Here is a 27,983-nt window from a genome sequence, read left to right on the forward strand (position 1 = left end):
CTCTACATTGTATTAAAGTGTCACATCTTCTGTGTTTTCCCATGAAAAGTTATAATAAAATATTTCCAAAAATGTGAAGGGTGAACTCACTTTTGTGATGTACTGTATGTACCGCATTGTACAATGTTCAGTTCACTTATGTTGTACGATGGACCGTGAAAGAGACTCCTGTATTCAATGACCATAAAAGACAATTCAGTAAAAGCTACAACTAGTTAAGACTTTGAAAATGTCTTGGATGATGTCCTCTTACTCTGCAATGCTGTTGGTGCTGCTTCTGTCAGGAACTGATCCCTAGATTACTCTAAAAAGTCTCAGGCATTATGGAGTGGCCACTTTTCATGGCTTCACTTAACATGGAGCCTGTAATGTCACCAAACACTGTCTACCTGCACATATAGGGTTAATCTGCAGGTAAGTAGTGTTATAATGCTGTCTGGCCTCTGTGATTGGCAGCTCGCGCTGCACAGCTGTGCTGGAGAGCGAGCTGTCATTCAAGGTGCTGGGAAGTACTAACATCTGCGGCCTGCGTACCCTATCTTTAGCATTAGGTACGCAGGCCATGCTGATGTATGCGGATACCTCGGCATGCGTCGTTTTGACGGTGCGGCGACAGCACCAAGATGCAACATGTTGCGTTCGGAGGAGGTGCGGCCGTGGGCGGAGCTTCATGGAGGAAGTCCGCATCCCTCCGCAGCTTCTCTATACGCTAGTGTGAAACTAGCCTAACTTGGTGAAAGTAGCAAATTGGCAGCGCTTTGAACGCAGCACATGTCTGCTGCATCCAAAGCGTTGCCGGCTTTTCAGCGCAGGTGATTCCGCATGTGTTCACTGAACCGTGCAGAATCACCGCATCCAATATATTGTATGGGTGAAATTTATCTTGCGGAGTCGCGCGTTTCCGCAAGATACATTGACATGCTGCAGTCTCTACGGGTGAGCGGCGGGCGTCTCTGGACACTATGCTGTAACATCTGGACGCTGTGGATCTATGTAGATCATCATCTGTGCCCCCTTTATATAACTTACACCAGTTATCCATTACTTTGGTGACTCTGGATCCCAACTACAATAGTGATGAGTTTAGACATCATGTAGATGGGTTTTGAAAACATCCACATCTAGCAGAAAAATAATCATGCGGCGGATCGTCACATAATGTAGCAGATATGCTGCAGATTTTCACAATGGATTTTGCACATTTAATATATAGGGGTGCAATGTGGGTTGACAATTTGCTGCAAAATCAACACGCAATTTTTGTAACAGAATCGCCATCCCGTAACAAAGGCAACTTGCAGTAGTGCTGTAAACCAAAGGCAGTCTTCAGGAATACACATAGCACAACCAGCCTGGGACAAGGATGGGGACGGTGCCTGCACCAGAAGTCTGAGGTGCACCAGACGCTCCGCATCCATCTCTCTGTAGGATCCCGCATCACTTGTTTTTGATGCTTAGCTTTTTATAATGCTTTGCACTCTTTCATATGTGGACTTTTCCCTGTAGAAATGTGATATATTATATAACATGAAGTGCAGAAGTCAATTATTAGTAAGTTTCTTGGCAAAACTTTGCATGTTGCTGAATGTTCCTTATTTCTGATTTATTTTTTCCAGCCAGTTAATCCTATTTAACATATTCTATGGCTAAGGTCAGTTATGCCAGAAATGCGTAAGAATCACTCTGTATTCTTTTTAATCCTGGATATTCCTGTTTTTAACGGATGAAATAAACAGAATTTTTATTCAAGTACCGATCCTTTTTTCCTGTTTTTTGCTCAGTCCTATTTTATCTTTTTCCTTTACTTCAGAGAAACCTAAATGCCTCAAAGTCAGTCTGGACTTAATATAACTCTGCTTTACAAATCCGTCCTCTGCTACTACTTTAATCAGAGGTGACATATAATGGTAACTTACACAGAACACACCCTAGATGTTCAGGCTGGGTCCGCTTTCATTTTGCTTTCCTTCTCATACAGTTTGGCCTATAATTTCGGGTGTGCGTGTTTACATGTGTACATCTGTATGAGTGGCTCAGGATTTTTTCTAAATTATCATAGCAGAAATTAGAACAATGTTAACTTTAGCAAATTTTTTTATTTTTTTTTATAGTACACAGCTGAAGAAGTTCTTAGGGAAAAAGGTCAAAAGAGCAAAACATCTGGCAGAAGAGTATGGTGAGCGAGCAGTGAATAAAGTGAAAAGTGTCAGAGATGAAGGTGAGCGCAGTGTCCTATGTCCTCTGTGTTTTGCTACTTAGGACTTGCTCACATATCTTTTAGAAGTAAAAATTCTTTCTAACTTTCCTTTTTTTTTTTAAGGGAATCTGTTAGCTATTTTTGTATAATATGAAAGCAGCATGTTGTAGGGGCAGAGACCCTTATCACAGCTATGTGTCACTTACTGGGCTGCTTGCTGTCATCTTGATATGATCAATGTTTTCTCTGCTGTAGATCTAGCAGTTCTCTGAATGCTGAGCTCTGTATAACCCTGCCTGCACCCCTGATTGGCAGCTGTCACTGTACACAGCTGCCAATCAGTGATGGGGGCGGGGCTACACAAAGCAGTTGACTAGGAGGCATGTGTTGCCTAGTTCCTGCAGTGATAATCTCCTGGTCATAAAACATTGATTGTATTGAAACAACACTGCACAGTCCAGTTAGTGACACATCACTGGAATCGGAGTCTCGGCCCCTTCATCATGGTGCTGTCAGATTATATAGCAAAAACCTGGTGACTGATTCTCTGTAAATAGAAAAAGATCTGATTTCACAACTGTTCTGGAATTTAAGTGGGATCAGTTTTGTCCCTTTTTACTGAAAAACCTCTGAAATGGTTAAACTGTTCCATTCCTATGAGGTATTTCAATGCTTTAGGATTAGTGGGGGTCCCAGTCGTTGGACCATCACTGATGTATAAGTTCTCACTTGTACTGTTCATAGGTGATGATTTTAATATTCATATTTCAGGGGAACCTGTCACTGGTTTCATGCTACTTGAATCACGGGCAGGATGAAATTGTGAAACACTCCCTCATAATAGAGCTAAGATTTGTTCTACAATATTGTGACTTTTCAGAAAAACAAGCCGAGCATTGGGAGAAGAGTCCTCCTTCTTACTTGTTGGCTTGACTGACAAATTTCTCCCCATTTGTGTTTCCAGAGATATCACTCACTAAAGGTGGTCCTGGTGGGGAGAAGCCACGCAACAAGCTCTTCTCCCCGTGGCCTTGTTTTTACTAATATGCTGCTCTGTTTCAGAACAGAACAATGGAGGCCATCAGGATTTCATGCTGCCCATGGTTTGTGCAGCGCAAAATAGCTTACTGGTTGCTTTTTATCTGTTCAGGATTTGCCTATAACTCAGGGAACTGCAATCTTCCTTACCTTGAGAGTCACATTCAGCTCTGCGAGATGGTCGTGATCCACACACTATGCAAACAAATCTTAGAACCCCCTTGTGACCACTTTAATCGACCACTTTTAAAGTATTAGTTCTGCAAGTGCCACAAGTACTTATGTCGCATGCCCCTTTATCAAATAATAATGCCCTTAACGTCCCTGTTGTGAGTGATACATGTTGGCGTGTAGTCTTAAATATTAACATTTTTCTTTCCTCAGTTTTTCACAACGATGCAGATGACCCGTCGTCCAGTGATGATGAGGGGATGCCGTACACCAGGCCTGTGAAGTTTAAAGCTGCTCATGGCTTCAAGGGTCCTTATGACTTTGAGCAAATCAAAGTTGTGCAAGATTTGAGCGGAGAACATATGGTAATCCCGACATTCCATGACTGAAGACAAATTAACCTGTCTTTCTGGTAAAGTCTATTACTCTTTCGCCTCATTGGGGGACACTGGACCTTAGGACCTTGGGTGTTATGCTTTCTGTCCACTAGGAGGCGACACTATGCTTAATCTGAAAAAGATTTGGCTCTGGCTCCTCCTCCACAGTATACACCCCTGGGCGGCATCCGCCTTACCTCAGTTTTTGCTTAGTGTCGCAAGGAGGCACACCTAAGAAAATTCTTCTTGACACAAATGAAGAAAAGAGGGTCTCTCTGAGACTCCCGGCATGGCTCCCTCCTCGGTCCTCTTTTTAGTGGTACCCGGTTGAGGTAGAGATGGCTCTTCCCCATGTCGCTCCCTCCCCAGCCCTTCGGGTGCATGGTTCGAGGTCGAGAACCCCCCTCCTTCCCCAGGCCCTGGGCCTTTTGGGTTGAGGCTGAGGTGAGGAAGAATTCCTCCTGATGGCGGTGAAGCACCCTCCCTAACCCCCTCTAGGGATGTTAGGTTGAGACGCCACAGGTAGGAGCTGCGTTCGCATCGCTAACTTTATTGTAGCCCCAGCACTGCTGTGGTCTGCTATGGGGCTGGGGGCTGTCATATTTGGGCCACAGTATGCAGGGATTCCTGTCCCTGCGGCAGTGGCAGCCCTCTAAAGGGGTCAAAAGGACCCTTCACAGGGCTGCGCTGCGTATATAGGGGCGTCTGGGCGATATGGCACTCATCCGGGGGGGATTTTGGTTCGCTTTCCGCCCCCCTCCGGACTACCGCGCCGCTCTGGAGCCCTTCCTGGGCAGGATTTTGTACTTTAGACCGCGGCTTCGGCCTAAGCCGAAGCCGCCGCCCTTGTCACCGCCCCCGGCCCGCCCCCCTGGATGATGATAATGACGCTGCACAGCGTCATACAGGGGGCGGATCGAGCCAGGAAGGCGCTGTTTTAACTCTCTGCGCGCCCTTTTTCTGCTCTCCGCCCCTCCTCCCACCTTTTTACCTCAGGGAAGAGAGCAGTGCTGCTCTATTGCTCAAGAACGCTGCACAGTCTCCAGGGGGCACAGAAACGAAGTTTTTCTGCTGGCGCCGGATCTAGGAGCACACCGGTGGGGTAAGGCACTCCCTATAGGTTCCCTATAGCGCTCCTCTGCATAGCCACCCCTGTAAGGTTGTTGGTCATATAATAACCTGCCGGCACTCAGTGCACTATGTCGGTCTCCAGGTCCGAAGGAAAAAAAAAAAAAACAGGTTTATCTGCTGTTACGCAGTCTGTTCAGCCTGCAAAGCCAATCTTCCCAGCGGCAACATGCACCCGTACTGCTAGAGTTGTTCCCAAAAGGCTCCTGTCACTCTTTCAACTCCACTGACATGCCGGTATGGGCCGCATCTATGTCACAGTCCATAGATACGCTGACTTCCACATTGCTTCAGGCTATGCAGGGTCATATCCCAGCTATAAGCGGACAGGCAGTCCCTGGCAATGCTAGTAGTGAACGGTCCCATAGGTCACGTTCAGCTACGTCCTCCCATGGCTCACGGTCGTCTCGCTCTAGGCAGAGACACCGTAATTCTAGGTCTCCTAGACCGTCTCGTTCCAGAGACGGGCGCAGCAGATCTCCACAGAGATCTTCGGGCATGGAAAAGCAGCGGTCCAGATCTCCCTCCAGGCAACGCCTCAGCGATGTGCAGGATTCAGAGGGCATCTGTGACTCCGAATCAGATAAGGAAACATAGGAGTCTCAGGCTCCTTGTCCTCCTAGCAATACAGCGCTAGTTGAGGACATTATCACTTCTATTCACCGGGTGCTGGTTTTATCCGATGCTCCCCAAGAACCCCCAAAAACATAAGATGTTTTGAGGGGTCCCGGAAGTCCCTAAAGTTTTTTTCTGATCACCCAAGCTTTCAGGACATCCTTGATAAGCATTTTTCGCAGCCTGCCAAAAAATTCGCCAACCATAAATATTGAGGCTAAATACCCCCTTTTTTCTCAAAAAGACCAAGAAGTGGACAGATCCACCGGAAATCGATCCCCCTATCTCTAGGCTTGCAGCACAGTCTCTCCTCTCACTGCCAGATAGCTCAACCCTGAAGGATACAGCAGATCGGCAGGTTGAGCGCATGGCTCGTTCAATTTTTGAGGCTGCAGGAGCCTCCCTAGCTCCCACGTTCACCTCAACGTGGGCAGCCACGGCCATTCTAGAATGGGCCAAAAGATTGCAGGAGAGCCTCCAAGAGTGTGCTCCTCAGATGTTCGATCAACTAGTTCAGATAGCGGTGGTGGCAGATTACATACGCCTTGCAGCTTTTGATTCTGCAAGAGGCGTAGCAGGTATAGCAGCGAATGTAATTACAATCAGACGTATCCTCTGGCTGTGAGAATTGGAAGCGGACGCGTCTTCAAACAAGTCTCTTACGGATCTCCCGTACGTCAGTGGGAGATTTTTTTCGGGAAAAATTAGACAAAATGGTTTCCAATGCCACGGGGGGTAAGAGTACCTTTCTTCCCCAACCGCAACCTAAACGTACGTTTAAGCGACGTAACCAGGCTAGGTTCCGGTCTTTTCAGAACTCCTCAGGCTAGTCCGCTTCACGTCCTTCACAGAATTACAACCTTTCCCCCTCGCAGGGACAACCAAAGGGAGGACGGACAAGAATTGGCGGTCAACATCAGGCCAGGCAAAGCCCAAAGGAGGGAAATTCAAGAATTTCTCCTCGTCATGACTCACGAAATACGGAAGACACCCCACCTGTAGGCGGTCGACTTTTAATCTTTCAGCAAGTCTGGCTGCCTTTTACAGAGGACAGGTGGGTCAAGGAAATAGTGTCTCTCTCTCCTTTAAGCAGGAGTCATAATACGGGTTCCCGAAAACGAGAGATTCCGAGGACTCTACTACAACCTATTCGTGGTTCCCAAAAAGGGGAGGCAGCGTTCGGCCAATTCCTGGACCTAAAGCAACTCAAACAGTTTGTAAGAGTTCGGCAGTTTCGCATGGAGTCCCTTCAATCCATCATTGCGGCTATGGAACAGGGAGAATATCTCGCCTCCACAGACATACAAGATGCATACCTGCACATCCCTATTGCGCCTGCTCATCAAAGATCTCTTAGGTTCACAATAAGGCAGAATCAGTACCAGTTCGTGGCTTTGCCTTTCGGATTAGCCACGGCTCCCAGATCATTCACCAAGGTTATGGCAGCCACCAAGGATGTCCTACACTCCAGAGGCAGAGTGGTCATCCCATATCTGGATGATCTACTCATCAAGGCACCTATTGTCAAAGACTGCGAAGACAGCGTCTCGATCACGATCAACACACTAACTCGTCTAGGCTGTCTAGTCAACTTTAAGAAGTCGTCAACTGCTCCCGAGTCAGTCACTGATCTTCCTAGGGATCCTATTCGATACCTCCAGGGGTCTGGTACACCTTACCAAGGACAAGGTACAAGCTATCCGCTGTGCAGTTCGCATGTTAATCCACATACCTTGCCGATCTCTTCGGTTTGCCAGGAGACTTCTTAGCAGGATGGCAGCAGCAATGGAGGTGGTACCATTTGCCCAGTTCCACCTCAGACCTCTTCAACTAGCCATTCTCAGATCCTGGGACAGGAACCCTTTCTCCCTCGAAAGGGAGTTCCGACTGACGGAGTCAACCAGGAAATCACTGTACTGGTGGCTCAAACCACCCGTACTGGCCAAAGGAAAATCCTTTCTTCCCAGTCGATGGAAAGTCCTGACCACCGACGCGAGTCTAACAGGATGGGGTGCAGTGCACCTACATCACAGGGCACGTGGTCTCCAATAGAAGCGACCATGCCCATCAACATTCTGGAGATACGAGCTATCTTCCTGGCGCTAAAAGTTTTTTGCCATCTGCTGAAGGCCTCTCACATCAGAGTGCAGTCGGACAATGCCACGGCAGTGGCATATGTGAACCACCAAGGTGGGACTCGCAGTGCCCAGGCAATGAGAGAAGTGGCGCGTCTCCTTCGCTGGGCAGAAAACAAGAAATCAGTACTCTCAGTGGTCCACAGTCCGGGTGTGGACAACTGGGAAGCCGACTACCTCATCAGACAGCAAATGGACTCGGGGGAGTGGTCTCTCCATCCCAAAATCTTTCGTCGGATCTGTTCTCGCTGGGGGACTCCGGACGTGGACCTAATCGCATCTCATCTCAATGCCAAGGTCTCCAATTTCATGGCAAGGACACGCGATCCGAGGTTGCTCGGGGCGGATGCCCTGGTTCAGGACTGGACTCAGTTCCAGCTTCTGTACATTTTCCCACCTCTTCCCCTGATGGCCAGAGTTATGAGGAGGATTAAACAGGAAGGAGTTCCGACCATCCTAATTGCGTCGGACTGGCCCAGACGTACATGGTACGCCGACATCATTCAGCTTACAGCAGACACCCCTTGGCGTCTTCCAGACCGTCCCGATCCCCTGTCTCACGGCCCGTTCTACCACCAGAATTTAAGGACTCTCAATTTGATGGCGTGGCCCTTGAAACCTGGGTTTTAACCCAGGCAGGATTTGCTCCAGACGTCATTAGAACCATGATCAGGGCACGGAAACCAGCTTCCGCCAAGGTTTATTATCATACCTGGAAAACGTATTTTCCTTGGTGGGACTCTCGGGGGGCGAATTCCATTCCCTTACTCTCTTCCGAAAGTTCTTGGTTTCCTTCAATCAGGTCTGGACGCCGGCTTATCCTTAGGATCGCTTAAGGGTCAGGTGTCAGCGCTTTCAGTGCTCTTTCAGACAGGGCTGTGGAGTCGGTAAGCCACAGTTGCGACTCCGACTCCTGGATTTTATCAGGCTCCGACTCCGACTCCTTCATAAATGGCCAATTCATAACAACAAATTTACTGTTGTAAAATATTAAACATCGTGCTTATTCAGTTTCTCACCATCATATAAGTAATCAGACCACTTAGAGCAAAAACTACATTTATTAGAATACAATTAGAATATAGCAAATAACTTTTATAAACTTTTCTAAACTGTAAGTAAATATGCAATAAACACTTTTATGCAGTTAATAAGAAGAAATCTATAAATTTGTCCTCAGAAAAAGTATTGCCTCTGTCAGATCCTCCTTCATGGATGCCCTCAAATCTGATCTAATTATTTTGAGAGCAGAGAACAACCTCTCTACACTAACTTGTGTTGGTGGCAAAGCAGTAACCACTCGGGCAACATCTCTGACAATGTCAGGATACAGAGGAATCGCTTGTTGCACTGTTATTTTTGATGAACGGTCAAATTTCTCAATTTCTTTTAGTGCACATGAAAAATTCTGCTGAAATGTACTGGCTGTGTTCCTTGATGGGGATGACTCCTCTTCTATGCGGGAACGCTTTGCACGGTCCTTGTGATCCAAATATTTTTCGAAATTAAATTCAGTTGATGATGAGGGTGAAGATGTGGCAGGACGGCCAAATTCTTCTTCTTCCTCCTGACTGTTCTGCAACCCTTTCATCCTTACTGCTATTTCAAACAGAGCTTCTTTTCCTTTACTTAGCTGTTGATCATCTAGTAGAATCCGATGCATTGGGTCTACATAAACAGCTGCCAAAAGAATGTTATTTTGTAATAGTAGCTCCTCTCTCCGTTTCATTGATGTAGCAATGCCACTTGCAATTAACCCTCCTCTTTGGGACAGGCGAAACATCAGGTTCTTCCACTCCTTTAAGAAAATACCTGGAGTTAAGTCCTCTGCTTGTAATTTTTTAGTCACTGTAAATGGGTGCTCTAGCAATTTTTCCAGCTCAGTCACCTGATTCCACTGATTTTCATTTAGCGTCAGTTGAGGGTTAGCCATGTCTACAAGAAAGGTTTTCAGTTCAACCAAGCGCTGAGTCATTAAGTAAGTACTGCCCCATCGTGTGGCTTGATCAATAATTGCCCCTTTTCCAGCACGTCTCTTCAAAATTGAGTCAACTTTAGGGGTTCTGGCAACAGTAGCCAATTTTCTCACCTTGCCAATCAGTGCAGCAGCATGTCCTTCTTGCAGACTGTCTCTTATAGCCAGCTGTAGCGTATGCACAACACAGCGCATGTGATGAATGAAAGAACATATTGACACAGTTTCAACAAGATCATCTAAACTATCATGTTGCTGTTCATCTGAAGCAACTTCAGTTTGCTCCTCAGTTACAATACTGTGTTCCTCTATTTCAAACATTTCTGTGTCTGTGGACCCAGAATGTTCTTCTAGCTGCTGGTCACCATCATTACTCTCATTCATTAGCTTAATAGTACTTATCATATTTGAAGCATTGTCAGTTACGACAGAAAGAACTTGCTCTTTTTTAAGTTCATAGTCTTGCAGAACCTTTTCCACCAAGACCTGGAGAAACTCACTGGTGTGATGAGCTTTGGTGTCTTTTACTGCCAATGTCTTGGTAACTATTTCATTTTTGTCACAAACAAATCGGACATTGATGGCAAAATAGTTCACTCTGTGACGTGTGCAGGCATCCATTTTAAGAAACAGAAAGCGTCCCTTGAGAGTTTTTTTAAGCTCTTCCTTTTGTTTAAAAGCTTCTTCGATTACTAATTTTCTAATACTCTCTCTCTCCAGAGAAACACCAAGCTTGCAGGCCATTTCCCCATTCAGACACATAAAAGCTGGTCGTGAAAATAATGAAATAGGCACACTATCCTTTACAACAAGCTCTATGATCTGTTTTTTAAATGTATCTACTGTCAATGTCACAGTAACTTTGTCACTGACAAAATATCTTGCAACTGATGGCTGCAAAGTTCTCTGCTCCTTTGTTTGGCTGGAAGAGCTGGGCACTGGTTCATTGGTTTGGATGCAGTCTTTCTCATCCACTGCTTTCAGTACTTCTGGATGAAAGCGCTGTAAATGTCTCTTTAGATTAGAAGCTCTGGTAGGAGCATTTTTATCTTTGCCTGAATATGCACTCATCTTGGCTTCACAGCATTTGTTTTCGTCTGGATCATTTGTCATACACTGACAGACATAATGTTTTCTATCTTGAGTGATGGTGAAATGTTCAAATACAGCTGATTTAATGTGATGCTTCTTTGACATTCTCAGGTTTTTAATTCTGCATTCACAATCCAAATGACAATTGTTTTTCCTAAAAACAATTGTACAAAATTATTGCCAGGTCGTACAACTGATATAGTGGTCAGTAATACTGTTATTATTCCTCATGTACTCACAGTTAACTGATGCAAAGTTTGTTGAAAGGAGAATACTTCTTACAGTCTTCCTCTTCTGAGTAGCAGGCAGCTGTGAGATGCTTGGAAGACGCACACCTAGTATGATCTAGTCTAGAGGAGGAGCTTTACTACTAAGAATTTGCAACACATTTTCACTTTCAGTTTCATACATTGTAAGTAGGGGGGTTGGGGCAGCATGAGGTTAACCAAGTATAAGATTAGATAAGGGCAGTGGAGAACAGTGACACACAAGAAGTAAGAAATGTCTCTATCTCCAGCAGAACTGCTTATCACTGTTGTTCATAGTTTGATAGAACATATATATTTGAGTAACATTTATAAAATTCATATGAAAGTTCAATTATGAAATATTAATACATTTTTTTTAAAGCTGGAGTCGGTACATTTCTACCGACTCCAACCAAAACTAACTCCGACTCCGACTCCACAGCCCTGCTTTCAGAAGCGTATTGCTAACAAACCACAAGTCAGGACGTTTCTTCAGGGAGTCTCCAGATTGGTCCCTCCTTACAGACGTCCACTGGATACGTGGGACCTTAATTTGGTCCTAACTGCTCTACAGGCACCTCCTTTTCAACCTCTTAAGGAAGTTCCTCTTCGAGTTTTATCACAAAAGATGGTCTTCCTCGTGGCAATCACCTCGCTACGCAGGGTGTCTGAGCTGTCAGCGCTCTCCTGCAAACAGCTTTTCCTATTCTTCCACCAGGGCAAGGTGGTTCTCCATACAGTTCCATTCTTCCTTCCAAAGGTTGTGTCTGATTTCCACCTCAATGAGGGCATCTCATTACCGACCCTTTGCCCGGCTCCTGTTCATAGCATGGAGAGGGCCCTGCATACGCTTGACCTTGCCAGGGCATTGCGTATATGTGTGTCTAGGACTCCACCCTTCCGGTGTCTGATTCCTTTTTTTTTTTTTTTTCCTTCTTCCAGAAGGCATTCGCAAGGGTTTACCGGCTTCAAAGCTACCCTTGCCAGGTGGATCAGGTCCACCATCCATGACGCCTACCGCCTAAACAATTCCCCTATTCCGGCCGGTATCACGGCACATTCCACACGGGCGGTAAGAGCCTCCTGGGCCATTCGACGCCAGGCTTCAGCACAACACGTGTGTAAAGCGGCCACTTGGACTAGCTTACACACGTTTACAAAACAATACAGTGTGCATACTCAGTCCTCAGTGGAAGCAAGTCTGGGTAGACGGGTACTGCAGGCGGCAGTGTCCCAAGTCTAGGGACCTGTCAGCACAATATTCGTCCATTGCTTCCCACCCAGGGACTGCTTTGGGACGTCCCAAGGTCCTGTGTCGCCCAATGAGGCGAAAGAGTAAAGGAGATTTTTGTGTACTCACCGTAAAATCTCTTTCTCTTAGCCTCTAATTGGGGGACACAGCTCCCACCCTGTTGCCCTTGCGGGCTGTTATTATGTTGGGTACTCATATTGTTCCTTGAGCTGTACATAGTAGCCTTTGTTTATAGGCTTGGTTATGTTGGATTTGTTATCTCCTCCTACTGCTTGGGTACAAAAACTGAGGTAAGGCGGATGCCGCCCAGGGGTGTATACTGTGGAGGAGGAACCAGAGCCAAATCTTTTTCAGATTAAGCCTAGTGTCGCCTCCTAGTGGACAGAAAGCATAACACCCAAGGTCCTAAGGTCCTGTGTCCCCCAATTAGAGGCTAAGAGAAAGAGATTTTACGGTGAGTACACAAAAATCTCCTTTTCTCCAGGTATTTCAGTCCATATTTCTTTTGCAGGGCGCTGTCTGGACAATGAAGTTTTCACACTGTGGAAGGTTACTTGCCTCTGCCGGACAAGATAATGTTGTGCGGATATGGGTTCTTAAAAATGCTTTTGATTATTTCAATAACATGAGGATCAAATACAACACAGAAGGTATGTATTGCTCAGCAGGAGGACTGGGGATTAGAGTTGATTAGATTTTCACTCTACTGAGAACAAAGCTTTTACTTTCACCCCCCCCGTTTAAGAATCCACTCATACCTTGACTCAAGAAAACGCATGAGGAGTAAAAATCAGAAGTGCAATTCGATCCCTTTAGACCAGTGGTTCCCAAACTCCAGTCCTCGCAGACCTCAATGTGTCATGTTTTCCGGATTTCCTTAGTATTTCACAGGTGATGGAAGTATCATCAAGGCATCAGGAATTCTCACATGTGTAGCACTATGGAAATCCTGAAAACATGACCTGTTGGGGTCCACGAGGACTGAAGTTTGGGAACCACTGCTTTAGACAAGATGATCATCAGGGACCATATAAGCATTCATAGGAACTCGCGATCCCTGTGTGAACATGCTCCACAATCATCTGATAATAAATTGTCAGCTGGTCGCAGTTTTTCACGTCGGCATAAAATTCACTGCTCACCTCGGACAGAGACGTGCTGTCAGCAGTAATGCAGACTGGAAACGGACGCTCACAGGAATGGTGGTTCACCCTTATGCAGGTTGCAGAGGGATGATTATTGCTCCCTGTAAATAGCGCTAATTGAGCGAAGATCGACTTGATATATCGTTGATTGATGCTTGTTTCATGCGTGTGTAAAAGCATCTTTACTCACTATATAGCACAGAAATAATTTAGAGTAAAGTGCCCTTTGTCACGTTATGTTGGGTTGCAATCAATGGTAAATTACTGGTAAATTATTCTCATGGGAGGATTGCAGGAAGATTTGTGAACTCCTGGTAAGGCTCCGTATTTATAGAGCCATAGCTACAACACTCTTCACCATGGATGGAACAGGTTTCCATTACTGTAACAGACATGTATTGAACCAACTGAGTATGTGCAGAACGCAGCTTTTCTAATATGCGCTGCATTTTTATATCACTGGTGTATGATTAATGTCCTGTGAGGGAGCTAGTTCAGGCAGAGAAGCCATCTGTGCATAGACTTTCAATATATTACCTCTGTCCTCCACACGAACAAGTTGCAATCATTAGATCTTTTTTTGTGAAGTGCTTTGCATTAAGTTCACTTTTTCTTTTTCTTTCTTTTTTTTTTTTTTTGTTAGGGCGCGTTTCTCCATCGCCATCTCAGGAAAGTCTTAATTCTTCCAAATCTGATACTGATGCGGTACGTATACTACCTGCAGATCTAGAGTTCACATAACTGCCCATCCATCCTGCTAGGTAATGGTGCATGTTGACGGTTTAGACCTTTTAGTCTTATTTGTTTATCTGTTCTTTACTAGCGATGAGCGAACGTGCTAACAGTAGCTTGTATACTAACCGAGTGACTTCGGCGTGATCGAATAATATGTTCGAGTGCCTGCACCTGTATATCTTGCGGTTGTTAAGCAATCCCTGCATGTACCAACAGCCGCAACACATGCAGGGATTGGCTAACAAGTTGATGGAGCTGTTGTGCGCAGCTTCACAACTGATCACATATGGTTGCCACTGGCACCATGAGCAGTTGATTGAGGGGTTCTGGGTGTTGCACCCCCACTTTTCTATTTTTGATGACCTATACTAAAGACAAAAAAGTAATGGACAACCCCTTTAAGTGTGAGGTTGCTTTTGGATTAATGTATACATTTTATGGCTTTTTTTTACATTGGTGTATACGATCATTGTGTGCATTTATTTTGTAGGCGTACAGCGGAGCTGATGACACGGATACAGATGATAAAAATGCACCTTTCCGCCAGGTGCCATTTTGTAAATATAAGGGACACACAGCGGATCTTCTTGATTTGTCCTGGTCTAAAGTAAGTGTATGAAGACTAGAAGGATAAAATCATGCTTTATTTATAAGTTTTTCCACTTTTTCTTGGGAAAATTGCAGCTCAACTATGGTCAACCCGCTACATGTTAACGAGCCTTGTTTGCAAAGTACCTTTTTAATGATGATAGACCTTCACAAAGTTCATCCTGCCGTTAACTTAAAGGGGTTTGTTTCATGGTTGTTTTTTAGGAGTTCATTTACCTCTGCATTACAAGTTGCCAGGGGGCAGTGCACTGCACATGAGTGACAGTTCAGACGCTAAAGCATGCCAGTTCTGCCAGCCTGAAATGCGTGGAGGAAATTGGGCTGGTCAGATCTAGTGATCTGGCCAACCTTAGAACAGAGCTTTGGCGAGCGAGCTTCTTTCCTAGGACCCGACCACTGTAGAGGCAACAAACTGTGAACTAAATAAAAATGCTTCCTTTATTTAGAACGGAGAGGGTTTGCTTGTTTTTACAAGCATTTTGCAATTTTAACAATTTATGAATATTAGTTTGCCTACATATAGCATTTTTATTGCTGTGCATCTGGAAACTATGCACCAAAAAATGATGAGTTTTTTTCTGTATATTGCTGGTTATTTTTTGTTGAATTTTTTGGGGGCAAATGTTAAAGGCAGGTGCAGACGACAGTTTTCTCTCCATCCAAGAAAATCAGTCCGATTTATGCTGATCACATTTTGATCAGGGAGGGATCCGATTTTCTTGGAGGTGGAGAGAAAAAAAAAAGTGTCTCCACCTTCTTTATTATATTAGTCCGTATCAGAATATGGTATTATTTTTTCACGGACCTTTGGTTATAAATCAGCGACTGCCAACCGATTCTCTGAGGTCAATCATGCTATGAAAATAGGCTTTTGTACTGGACCCCTACATGAATGTGGACATGGCAGAGTTGTGCAGTGTCAGGATGCTTTACTATAAACTTGCCCTTTATAAACACGACAGCATAGTACGCCAGGGTGATCCTTGTACACATGCTGGGCCTGCTGTGCGTAAAGTGTTATAGCGGAGGGTCTACTTTAAAAAGAGTCAGTGAAAAATTAGCAATTTGGAACTGTTAATGTTAATATGGACCTAAGAAATCGGTGATTAACCCACCAACACGTGTCTCATATGCACACAGCAGCCTCTACCTCACTCGCCCTCGTTTCCTGACGCAATCTTGTCCAGACGCGGACCGCACTAAATAACATGGAAGGATGTGCTATATTTTATCTTAAGAGCTCCTCTCCCCACTGAACATAAAGTCCATTGAACAGGACACTATCCAATCAATATGCCTTAAGCACTTTTTTTTTCTGTATTTAACGGGCATTCATTGTCCTTAACAGTAGCTCTGCTGCGTAATTATAGGAAAGGGCACAAATCACATGGATACAATTACAGCCGTGGCCTGGCCGAGCCTCCGCTGGTAATGATCCCCTATAAGTGATCATCAGAAGCTCGGCTAGACACAGTCTCATGTCGTGTTCACTCCTGACAATAATTGATCTTATTCTCTTCCCAGAATTACTTCTTACTGTCCTCGTCGATGGATAAGACTGTCCGCCTATGGCACATATCCAGGAGGGAGTGTTTGTGTTGTTTCCAGCATATAGATTTTGTCACAGCAATAGCTTTCCATCCGAGGGTAAGTGGTTTATATTTTGTGTAAAAAAAAAAAAAAATATATATATATATATATATAAATATTTTAGCTGAAGAGCCCGGCGCTGCCCGGGCATAGTAACTAACTGTGGATAGTTATAACAAATTATAATGTTTCCCTTCACCCATGACAGCACACCTGAGAGAGGGATCCGCCCCGCCAGGACAGGAACCTACTGAGACATAAGGGGCGGCACCTCTCCCTCGCTTCAGTTGGGTTCCTGTCCTGGAAGGAATCCCACTGTGGCGGTGCCTGTCATGGAAGAAAGAAAGGGATCCAGGCCCGGCGCGGGAAGAACAGGTAACTTACCTGTAGCGCCGGCCATCGGGTCCTGGAAGCACAGTCCCCGGTGTTCCTCTGGGCTCCGGGTTCGTGTGGGCGCGGATGGAATCCCGGTGGCTCCGGGGAGCCCCCACTGCGCCGCCCTCCCCTCGCGCACGCCGCATCTCGATCCCCGTGGCAGGGGAGAGACGCTGGCTCCTTCCGGCCGCTGACGTCAGCGGCGCTATGGATTGTGGGTGCGCCGGCTGACGTCAGCACAGGGCGACGGTGTAATGGCGCCGGGTGCAACGCCGGCCGGCTTTTCTGAAGCGGCCGGCCGGCGGTCGCAGGGGGGAGGGGAGGAGACACCACCGACAGAGGCTGCATATAATCAAGGACCAGCGGCGTGGGAGACGGTGGAAAATGGAGTCGGAGCAGGAGAGATCGCTGTCTCTGCCTCCCTCACAACCCTCAGGCAAACATGTAAGCCGCTCAAGTAGCAGCCGCCCCAGCCGCAGATCAGGAGAATCCTCAAGGTCCAGAGAGCACAGGTCACGTGCTCCGACGCAGCCTCTGAGTCCGGTACCCTTGATTACTGGTGGTGAGTGATCTTCGTGAATGCTAGCATTTATGTTAATAGGGATTCTCTGTTGTATGCTTTACCCTGTAGGAAAGGCCCAAAAAAGCAGGAAGCAAGAAGAACATTAGGGACTGTGCTATATGTAAAACTCCTCTAGCAAGAGACTGGCAGAAAGATCTCTGTGCCTCTTGCATTCAGCTGACCATGGCGGAGGAAGCGCCTAGTTTCGCAGCCAATTTGATATCCTCCGTCAGGTCAGAAATGGAGGGTTCAATTAAGACCCTATTGAATAAAGGGAAGAAAAGTAGGAAGAATCCCCCTAGTTCTCCCTCAGATTCCTCATCAGCCTCGTCTCAGACGGAACAGGCATCCTCCTCAGACTCCTCAGTCAGTGACACGGGGGTAAGCCATGTTTCCCTATAGAAGACACAGATGCCCTCCTAAAGGCCATTAGAACCACAATGGGCCTACAGGAAGAAAGGGCGGCTAAAACCCTAGAGGATGTCATGTTTGGGGGGCTTCAGGAGAGGAAAAAATGGACGTTTCCAGTGAACGAGAAGATCCCGGTGCTTATTGAGAGTGGAGGAAACCCGAAAAATCTGGGGCCCTTCCGTCCACCTATAAGAGACGATATCCCTTTGAGCACAAGGATGCGGAGATATGGGACAAAGTCCCAAAAATAGATTCAGCAGTATCCAGGTCTTCCAAAAAGTCGGCCCTGCCCTTGGAAGACTCAGGGGTTCTTAGAGACCCGCTGGACAAAAAGGCGGACTCATATTTGAAGCACGCGTGGGAAGCGACAGCAGGAGGACTAAAGCCGGCGATAGCAGGCACCTGCACGGCACGCTCCCTCATGATCTGGCTGCAGCAGTTAGAAGAGAAGCTGGCATCAAAGGTCCCAAGAGAGAAAATTTTAGCAGATATGTATCTCTTGCACGGGGCAGCAGCTTTCTTGGCAGATACCTCGGCGGACTCTATGAGGTTGACAGCTAGGGCAGCGGGATTATCAAATGCTGCAAGATGCGCGTTATGGCTTAAGGGCTGCCCGGGTGACCTACAGTCTAAAGCTAAATTGTGCTCTCTCCCATGCGATGGTCTGTTCTTATTCGGCAAGAACTTGAACGATATCCTGGAGAAAGCAAGTGATCGGAAAAAAGGCTTCCCGACGGAACAGAGGAGACAGCCCTTTCGGAGGGGGAAGATTCAATAGGGGGCGTCCTCCCGCTGACAGGAGAAGATGGGAGGATAAAAGGAAAAAAGAGTCGGGATTTATGTTTGGTGGAAGCACCTCCACCTCAAAGAAATCGCCACAATGACGCCAGTATTCCAGTGGGGGGGGAGTTTGGCACTCTTTTTCCAGGCCTCGGAAAAGATCTCCACCAATACCTGGATCCTGAGCATCTTAAGAGAAGGCCTGAGAATCCCCTTTATTCGCCAGCCAAAACCCGTGGTTGTCATTACACCCATCAGGAAGGTGACCGAATAACAGTTGGCCTTAGAAGCGGAGATCCTGAGCCTGATAGACAAGCGGGTACTTTACGAGGTCCCACACACACAGGAAGGAAGGGGGTTCTATTCACCCCTTTTTCTGATAAAAAAAAAAACGGATCAATCATTCAGGACGATTATAAATCTCAGACGGCTCAATCAATGGATAAGAAACCAGACCTTCAAGATGGAGTCAGTGGCTACGGCCGTGAAGCTACTACATCAAGATTGTTTTATGGCCGTAGTCGACTTAAAGGATGCATATTATCACATCCCTATCCATCCAGATTACCAAAAATACTCGAGGGTAGCGCTTTATATCCAAGGCGTACTGAGGCATTTCCAGTTCAGAGCTCTTCCATTTGGCATAGCCATAGCCCGAGAGTTTTCACCAAAGTCATAGCGGAGGTGACAGCCTTTCTCCGGATTCACGATACGTTCATAATATCATACTTGGACGATTTCCTTATAGTGGGCAGCTTAGAGGACCACTGCACGGCACAGTTGAGCCAGGTGACCGACACCTTGCAAGAATTAGGGTGGATAATCAATTTCAAAAAATCAAAATTACAACCCCTAAAAAAACAGACCTTCCTGGGATTTATACTGGATTCAGAAAGGCAGGCGTGTCTGCTCCCAGAGTCCAAAATAGAGAAGGTACAGAATCTGGCCTTGGCGGCCTGAAACCAACCATGTATGACATTGAGAAGGGCAATGTCCCTACTAGGTACCCTAACGTCCTGTATTTCGGCGGTCAGGTGGGCTCAATTTCACACCCGACAACTCCAGGGGGAGATATTATCAGCACAAAGATCGCTAAGAGGGCGTTTAGAAGGAAAGCTGGACGGTTCAAATCTGACCTCAGGAATACCGTGGGACAGACAGACGACAGATGTGATTTTAACAAATGCAAGCTCCTCGGGGTGAGGGGCACACCTAAGGGGTCTCATAGGCCAGGGCTCCTGGACACCTCAAGAAATGGAGGCATCTTCCAACCTAAGAGAACTCAGGGCAGTGAACAAGGCCCTAAGTCACTTCATTCCGCTACTCCAGAGTCGCAATGTACGCATCATGTCAGACAACAGGGTAACAGTGGCATACATCAACCACCAAGGAGGGACAAGATCACACTCCCTAATGAAAGCGGCGAGCAACATTCTGAGCAGAGCAGAGGAACACCTACACTCCTTGACAGCCTTACACATAAAAGGGGCAGAAAACATAGAGGCAGATTTTCTGAGTCTCAATACCCTGAGGCAAGGAGAATGGGTGCTAAATCGGTCCATTTTTCAAAAAATAACGCAGCTTTGGGGGAAACCAGTAATAGATCTCTTTGCCAACAAGCACAACAGGCAAACAGAAAGGTTTTGCTCTAAACCCGAGGGAAAAGCCATGGGCAGTGGACTTATTGCACATCCAGTGGAACTTCAGGCTAGCTTATGCGTTCCCCCCCAGTGGCTCTGATCCCAACAGTTATCAGGAAGATCAGAAACGATCAAGCCATGGTGATTCTAATAGGTCCGTTTTGGCCGAAAAGGCCCTGGTTTTCTCTACTACAAAGAATGTCCCTCTCCGATCCATGGGTTCTGCCAGAAATCCCGGACCTACTAGCTCAAGGCCCAATATTCCACGCTCAGGTCAAAGGATTCCATCTGACGGCGTGGAATTTGAAACGTCGCTTTTAGTGGATAGAGGGTTCTCCCCCGGGTTGGTGGCCACCCTGCTAAAAAGTAGGAAACCAGTGACTACTAACATCTACAGCAGAACATGGAATAAGTTCCTACAGTTCCTAGGTAAGCCGATAGAAAAAGAACCCCCGATTAGTGCCGTCCTGGAGTTCTTTCAATCGGGGTTGCAGATGGGGTTAGCGGTGAACACGCTTAAAGTTCAGGTGTCTGCACTAGGGGCGCTCTACAACGGCAAATTGGCATCAAATAGATGGGTAGCCAGATTCATTAAATCCTGCCATAGAGCTAGGACTATCCCAATACCCAGAATAGCCCCCTGGGATTTAAACCTAGTGCTAGAAGCCCTTACAAAGGAACCGTATGAGCCGTTACACCAGCTACCCCTAAAGTTTCTGACCCTAAAGACGATCATTTTAGTGGCCCTTACGTCAGCCCACAGAATAAGCGACTTACAGGCTCTCTCGGTAAATCCACCTTATACACAAGTTTTTCAGGATAGGGTGGTGTTAAGAACAGACCCCGCTTATCTGCCTAAGGTAGCATCAGATTTCCTTCGGGGCAGGAGATTGTCCGCCCATCCTTCTGCGAGAATCCAAATAATTTGGGGGAGGAAAAATTCTATAGTTTGGATGTTAAGAGAGCTCTATTAGAATACATATCTGTCCCTAGCCAGTGGAGGAGGTCCCATTCCCTATTCGTAGCTTTTCAGGGTGCCAGGAAAGGCTATGTGGTTTCGAAAGGGACTATTGCTAGATGGATTAGGGACGCCATTAGTGTAGCCTACTCAGCTAGTGGTATCCCGATTCCTGACGGCATCAAGGCTCATTCCACCAGAGCCGTGGCGACCTCCTGGGCTTGAAAAGGCAGAGGTATCAATTGAACAGATTTGTAAGGCCGCTACCTGGGCCTCACCTTCCACCTTCTTTAAGCACTATAGATTAAATCTATCCTCCTCTGCTGACCTAACCTTTGGTAGAAGGGTGCTGCAAGCGGTGGTCCCTCCCTAAGGTGTTTCGAAGTCTCCAAAAATCTCTCAGGTGTGCTGTCATGGTTGAAGGGAAAACCACCATGGTTACTTACCGGTAGCCGGTTTTTCAGGAACCCATGACAGCACCCGTATATCCGTATATTCCCCCCCCCCCTTTTTTTCACCGTATGGGTGTGCACAGTTAGTAGGATGCTTTTGAGTGATGTGGTGTTGGATTAAACATGTAACTAACCGGGAAGTCCTCTCAATGCTCTGTAACCCAACTGAAGCGGGGGAGAGGTGCCGCCCCTTATGTCTCAGTAGGGTCCTGGCAGGGCGGATCCCTCTCTCAGGTGTGCTGTCATGGGTTCTGGAAAAACCGGCTACCGATAAGTAACCATGGTGGTATCCTCCATCCCATAGTACCGTGCCCATATACCCATCATACATATCCACGATCCCATAGGCCTGTGCCCATATACCCATCATACATATCCTCCATCCCATAGTCGAGTGCCCATATACCCATCACACATCCTCCATCCCATAGTCCCATGCCCATATACCCATCACACATCCTCCATCCCATAGTCCCATGCCCATATACCCATCATACATATCCTCCATCCCATTTCAACGTAGAGCCATGAAAATAAAAAAAATAATTTTTCCTCAAAAATGATTTTTTAGCCTGCTATTTTTTATTTTCCCAAGGGTAACAGGATAAATTGGACCCCAAAAGTTGTTGACCAGTTTGTCCTGAGAACGCTGGTACCCCATATGTGGCGGTGAACCACTGTTTGGGCGCATGGCAGGGCTCAGAAGGGAAAGAGCGCCATTTGACTTTTGAATGGAAAATTATCTCCAATCGTTAGCGGACACCATGTCGTGTTTGGAGAGCCCCTGTGAACCTAAATTTTGGAGCTCCCCCACAAATGACCCCATTTTTGAAACTAGACCCCCTAAGGAACTTATCTAGATGCATAGTGAGCACTTTGAACCCCCAGGTGCTTCACAGAAGTTTATAACACAGAGCCGTGAAAATAAAAAAATAAAAAATTTTCCTCAAAAAATGAATTTTTTAGCCCACTATTTTTTATTTTCACAATGGTCACAGGAGAAATTGGCCCTCAAAAGTTGTCTTCCAGTTTGTCCTGAGTACGCTGGTACCCCATATGTGCGGGGGAACCACTGTTCGGGCACACGTCGGGGCTCGGAAGGGAAGTAGTGACGTTTTGAAATGCCGACTTGATGGAATAGTTTGCGGGCGTCATGTTACGTTTGCAGAGGCCCTGATGTGCCTAAACAGTGGAAACCCCCCACAAGTGACCCCATTTTGGAAACTAGACCACCCAAGGAACTTATCTAGATGTGTGGTGAGCACTTTGAACCCCCAATTGCTTCACAGAAGTTTAGAACGCAGAGCCGTGAAAATAAAAAATCATTTTTTTTCCACAAAAATAATTTTTTTTGCCCCCAATTTTTTTTTGCCCAAGGGTAACAGGAGAAATTAGACTCCCAAAGTTGTTGTTCAATTTTTCCTAAGTACGCTGATACCCCATATGTGGTGGTAAACCACTGTTTGGGCACAAGTCGGGGCTCAGAATGGAGGAAGCACTGTTTGACTTTTTGAACACAAAATTGACTGGAATAAATGGTGGCGCCATGTCACGTTTGGAGACCCCGTGATGTGCCTAAACAGTGGAAACCCCTCAATTCTAACTCTAACCCTAATCCCAACCCTAATCATAACCCTAACCACAACCCTAACCCCAACACACCCCTAACCCTAATCCCAACTCTAACCCACCCCTATCCCTAATCTTAACTCTAATTACAACCCTAACCCTAATTTCAACCCTAACCCTATTTCTAACTGTAACCCTATTTCCAACCCTAATGGAAAAATTTTTTTTATTTTATTTTATTATTTGTGCCTACCTATGGGGGTGATAAAGGGGGGGGGGTATTTACTTTTTTTATTTTGATCACTGTGAGAGTTTGTCACAGTGATCAAAATGAAAAAATGAATCTGCAGCCGGCAAATTCCAGCGGGCGCACTGCGCATGCACCCGCCATTTTCCAAGATGGCGGAGCCCATGATCCGGGACGGCCAGAGGGACTTTGTAGGTACTGAGGGGGGGAGCGGAGGGAAGGGGGAGGGGAGCTGATGTTAATGGCGGTGGCAGATGGCGGCCAATTTCTGGTGGTGGCATCAGATTCAGGGGTGGCTGTCATTGGAAGGAGCGTCATCCAGATGTGAGACATGGATTAGAAATTTTTTTTTATTTTTTTTTTTACACCATTTCTGATGTGTGACGTGATCCGTTTTGATTGTTTGCTGCCCACATAACCAGTAATGTTCCCTTATGTGTCTCCGTAGGATGACAGATACTTCTTGAGTGGATCCTTGGATGGTAAACTTCGGCTTTGGAACATTCCGGACAAGAAAGTCGCCTTGTGGAATGAAATTGATGGACAGACGAAGCTCATAACAGCTGCCAATTTCTGTCAGAACGGCAAACACGCTGTGATCGGCACGTACGATGGAAGGTGCATATTCTACGACACAGAGGTATTTTGGCTACATTAGGGTCTCCTGTGTCCTACCACATTGTGTTCTTTGATGGGATTCCTCTTTGTACGCCAGTGTCCTTACAGGGGTTGTCTCATGAAGAAGAGCACTGTCCATGTGACCCTTCTAGGGCATATACTGTAGGCATCATAAAGGGGGTCCCCAACTCATGACCCCCTCCAAAGACCAGAACGGAAAGCTGCTGTGTGAGCGTCTGCCGTTTTGCTGTCATTATGACTGCTGTGTCTGGCTACGTTTCCTTGATTGGCTGAATCAGTAAAACTTATTGATGTGCTGACTTCTTGAAAAACTGACCACATGTATGTGATCATAAACTGACCTGTTAATTCACAAATTATAAAATATAGTCAAAAGTTACTGGTCTCAGAAAATGGTGGCAAACCATTTATCTATCTATTTATTTATATACCGTATATACTCGTGTATAAGCTGAGTTTTTCAGCACATTTTTTTTGTCCTGAAGATCCCCCTTCGGTTTATACACAAGTCATTGTCCCATAAAGACTGCAGGGGAGGGGGAGCAGGCGAGCAGTGGGTTACAGAGGCAGGAGCCGGCGGCTGCGGCTAAATCCTGTGCCCGCTGCTAAAGAGAAATGAATATAGTGCGCACAGTTACAGCCGCAGCTGCCAGCTTTCAGCACACATCCTACGTGCCTTCCCTGCACGCCCTCGCTGCATCTCATTCCGTGCCAGGAGCTCTTCCGGCTGAACAATTCTGTGTCCCCCGCTCATTAAGGTAATGAATATTCACCACTCTCCACTCCCATAAGCGTGGAGTGAATATTCCTTACCGTAATGAGCGGGGACACGTGATCGCTCAGCCGGAAGAGCTGCTGGCACGGAACGAGATGCTGCGAGGGTGTGCAGGGAAGGTAGGATGGTTTTTTTTTTTTTATATAGGAGCCATGCATACAAGGATAGGGATGGGGAGCCATACGTTCAATAAGTTTTGCCAGTTTTTAGTGGCAAAATTAGTTGCCTCAGCTTATACTTGGGTCGACTTATACACGAGTAAATGCAGTGTATAAGTCGACTCCCGGTGATATTAACCTCATCATGTTCGCTATACATATAAAACCCCAAAAAACAAATGGGGCATTGCAATTTATTTTTTTATTTATTTTACCTTACTTGGATTTTTTTTTCCTGTTTCCTTGTACATTGTATGGTTAAATGACTTGTATCATTCAAAAGTACAACTCTTCTAAAAAAAAAAAATAAGAAAAAATTCATACTGCTACATGGACAGAAAAATAAAAAAAAAGTTTCTCTCTCACTTAATTGGGGGACACAGGAAACCATGGGTGTATGCTGCTGCCACTAGGAGGTTGACACTATGCAAAAAAAGGTTGCTCCTCCCCAGCAGTATATACCCACCAACTGGCAGAAAGCTATTCAGTTTAGCTTAGTGTCAGTAGGAGGTGTACACGGGCTGCTCTCAGCCCCATATCTACCTTTTTAGGTTTTGTTGTTTTTTATTAATCTCTATTTTTCAGATTCAGCTTGTGATTTGGGCAACGGAGTGTAACTGATCACTCCGCTCTCCCCCCTAGAGACCGGGAGCACAGTGTGGGAATGCATCGCTACTGTACCCTCTTGTGTCTGGCAGGCAGGACCCCATGCCTCCTAACACTTCAAGCGTGTTTGGGGCATCCGCAAGACCTAAGATGCGGACTGGTCCTTACCACTACCGCCGCCCGCCCTCCAGAGCCGGTTGTTCAGGAGAGGAAGACGGAATCGTACCCCATGGCTACCGGTGATGTCCAGTGGCCCAGAAGTCTGCACACAAGTCCGTCTTCAAGCATTTTTTCTGTGAAGAAGGATGCGGAGTCTCCAGGACAGGTATGTCCATGCGGCAGTGCGGGGGTTCCTCTTTAAGAAAAAAAAATTCCCTCCATGCCTCAGAGTGGGAAATTTGCGTGCGCAACAGGCTCCACCCACGAACCGGCGCCATCTTCATGCTGTCCCGCAGCTCCTGAAACCCTGCAGCTCTGCCTATGGTTTTCCAGCCAGCTTTCAGGTCTGTAAGCTGTCACTGGGGGGGTCAGCTTTCATCTTCAGCAGCGCTCCTGTGGCTCCCTTGGATCCCTTCCTATATCTCATCTATGTCTACGGGGTAGCATGGTGGCTCAGCGGTTTCCAATGGTGCCTTGCGGCGCAGGGGTTCTGGGTTCAGATCCTACTAAGGAAAGGAATTGTATATTCTCCCTCTGTTTGGCATTATATAAACAATGTATAATTTCACCCAGGGAGTCTCCATCCTCCCATAACAAGAAGATGCCCTCTAGTCAGACCTCACCTCTCTGCCATAAATATCTGGCCGCCTGATATGTCTTCCCCCGAGCCCCCCCATTGCTCACAACGAGAAGCGCCCCCTCCTGAGTGGGTGACATCCCTATCTCAGTCGTCAGCTGACCTAACCAAAGTATCTCTCGCTTTGGTCTCTGTTTTGGAACGGCTTCCTAATTCTACCCGTCAGCAGGTCACATTTGCCTCCCTCAGATGCTTCGGCTGTTAACCCCTCGCATACCCAGAGGAACCCCCCTCGCAGGAAGGCCAGAAGTTCCAAAAGGCGCGCCTGCATTAGCTCGCGGCATCATCTCCGTCAGACGCTCTTGAGGCGCTGGAGTCAGACCCACGCTCTGAGTCAGATTTAGATCTGAACTCAGCACAGGTCTCAAAACTGCATGACACGGTGGTTTGTTTTAGCATTACCAGAGAAGAAAACGCAGGAGCGTCCTGTATCCTTTTTTACCTGACCTTCTTAACATGTAGGCAGTGTCTCCCTCGGTGGAGCTCCGGTCTCCCTGCTGGCCATAAATACTAGACCCCCTCTGTCTGACTGTTCCTCCTTAAAGGAACCTGCCAACAGACACATTGCTTCTCTGGCCAAGTCCACCTTTGAGGCTGCAGTTCTGCCCTCTGGCCGTCCTTACAGGGTTCCTGGGTAGCCAAGGCAGTCTCTGCCTGGGCAAAACATCTCCACCAGGGTATCTTCTCTGGTGCCCCTGCGGACGAGTTGGCAGATCTAGCGGACGGGATCGGCTACAAAGCAAGATACCTCTTTTCCGTTTGCCTTGATGCAGCCGCCTGTTCAGCCATAGCAGACGGCAACATCAGCACTATCCACAGGGTCCTTTGGCTCATGGGAATGCGGACTCCGTTTCAAGAGGTCCTTCACAGGTCTTTTTTTCCACAGTTCTCAACTCCTTGGAGAGGAACTGGACAAGATTATCTCCAATGCCATGGGAGGAAGGAGTATGTCTCTTCCCCAACAGAGAGCCAAACTCTCGCCACGGCGTAATGTTTCCCTTTCGGGGGGTACCCACCACTGAATTACCCCCAACAGAACAAATCCTTAGTGCGTCAACAAAGGAAAAGGCCCTCTTAAACCAGCCCTGAGCTGGCGCTCAAGACATGCTCAAACCAGATTGAGCTCCAACAGATTCGCCTCAGCATGACGGGTCGCCCCCACCCAGAAGGTCTCTCGGAGCGGGCGGTCGTTTCCTTCAGTTCCAGGTCAAACGGCTGTACATAGGCGACGACGCTTTGGATCCATGGCCTTGTCTCCTATGGTTACAGGACAGCGTTTTTCACTCTCCCTCGATTTCATTTCCTTTTTTAAGTCTCGTCCACCAAAGACTACCTCTCTCATTCCGGGTTTCTTCTAGGCTGTCGACTCTCTCCCCAAGGCGGCGTTATTGTCTCCGTTCCCATACGGGAGCATTTCTCAGGTTTTTGTTCAAACTGGTTTGTGGTCCCCAAGATGGACGGTTCAGTTCGCCCATTCGGGACTTCCGATTACTAAACAAATATGTGCGCCTGCGTCACTTCAAAATGGAGTCCCTTCGATCCGTGATAGTCTACATGGAGTCAGAAGACTTCTCGATGCAACAAGGAGTTCACTTCCCATTCACAGCGCAGCCGTTTGGCCTAGCCAACGGTCCCAGAGTGTTCAGAAAAATAATGGCGACAGCGATGGCAATTCTACGCAGCAGGGGCAGCCTCTTCTTTCCTTATC

The 27,983-nt window shown here is 46.7% G+C and overlaps 1 protein-coding gene across 1 annotated transcript in view; it reads left to right on the forward strand.

The window, feature by feature from the left end:
- The window catches only part of WDR44 (WD repeat domain 44), a 121,909-nt gene that overhangs the window by 83,301 nt on the left and 10,625 nt on the right, over window positions 1–27,983 (forward strand). The window contains exons 9-15 of the mRNA XM_073543479.1: window positions 2,112–2,218; window positions 3,620–3,771; window positions 12,740–12,878; window positions 14,017–14,078; window positions 14,599–14,715; window positions 16,242–16,364; window positions 23,750–23,941. Of these exons, the coding sequence (XP_073399580.1) occupies window positions 2,112–2,218; window positions 3,620–3,771; window positions 12,740–12,878; window positions 14,017–14,078; window positions 14,599–14,715; window positions 16,242–16,364; window positions 23,750–23,941 (892 nt within the window). The remainder of the gene's footprint in view (window positions 1–2,111; window positions 2,219–3,619; window positions 3,772–12,739; window positions 12,879–14,016; window positions 14,079–14,598; window positions 14,716–16,241; window positions 16,365–23,749; window positions 23,942–27,983) is intronic.

The sequence above is a fragment of the Dendrobates tinctorius genome, unplaced genomic scaffold (assembly GCF_039654945.1).
Source record: "Dendrobates tinctorius isolate UK_male_01 unplaced genomic scaffold, ASM3965494v1 ptg000133l, whole genome shotgun sequence".
NCBI classification, from domain to species: domain Eukaryota; kingdom Metazoa; phylum Chordata; class Amphibia; order Anura; family Dendrobatidae; genus Dendrobates; species Dendrobates tinctorius.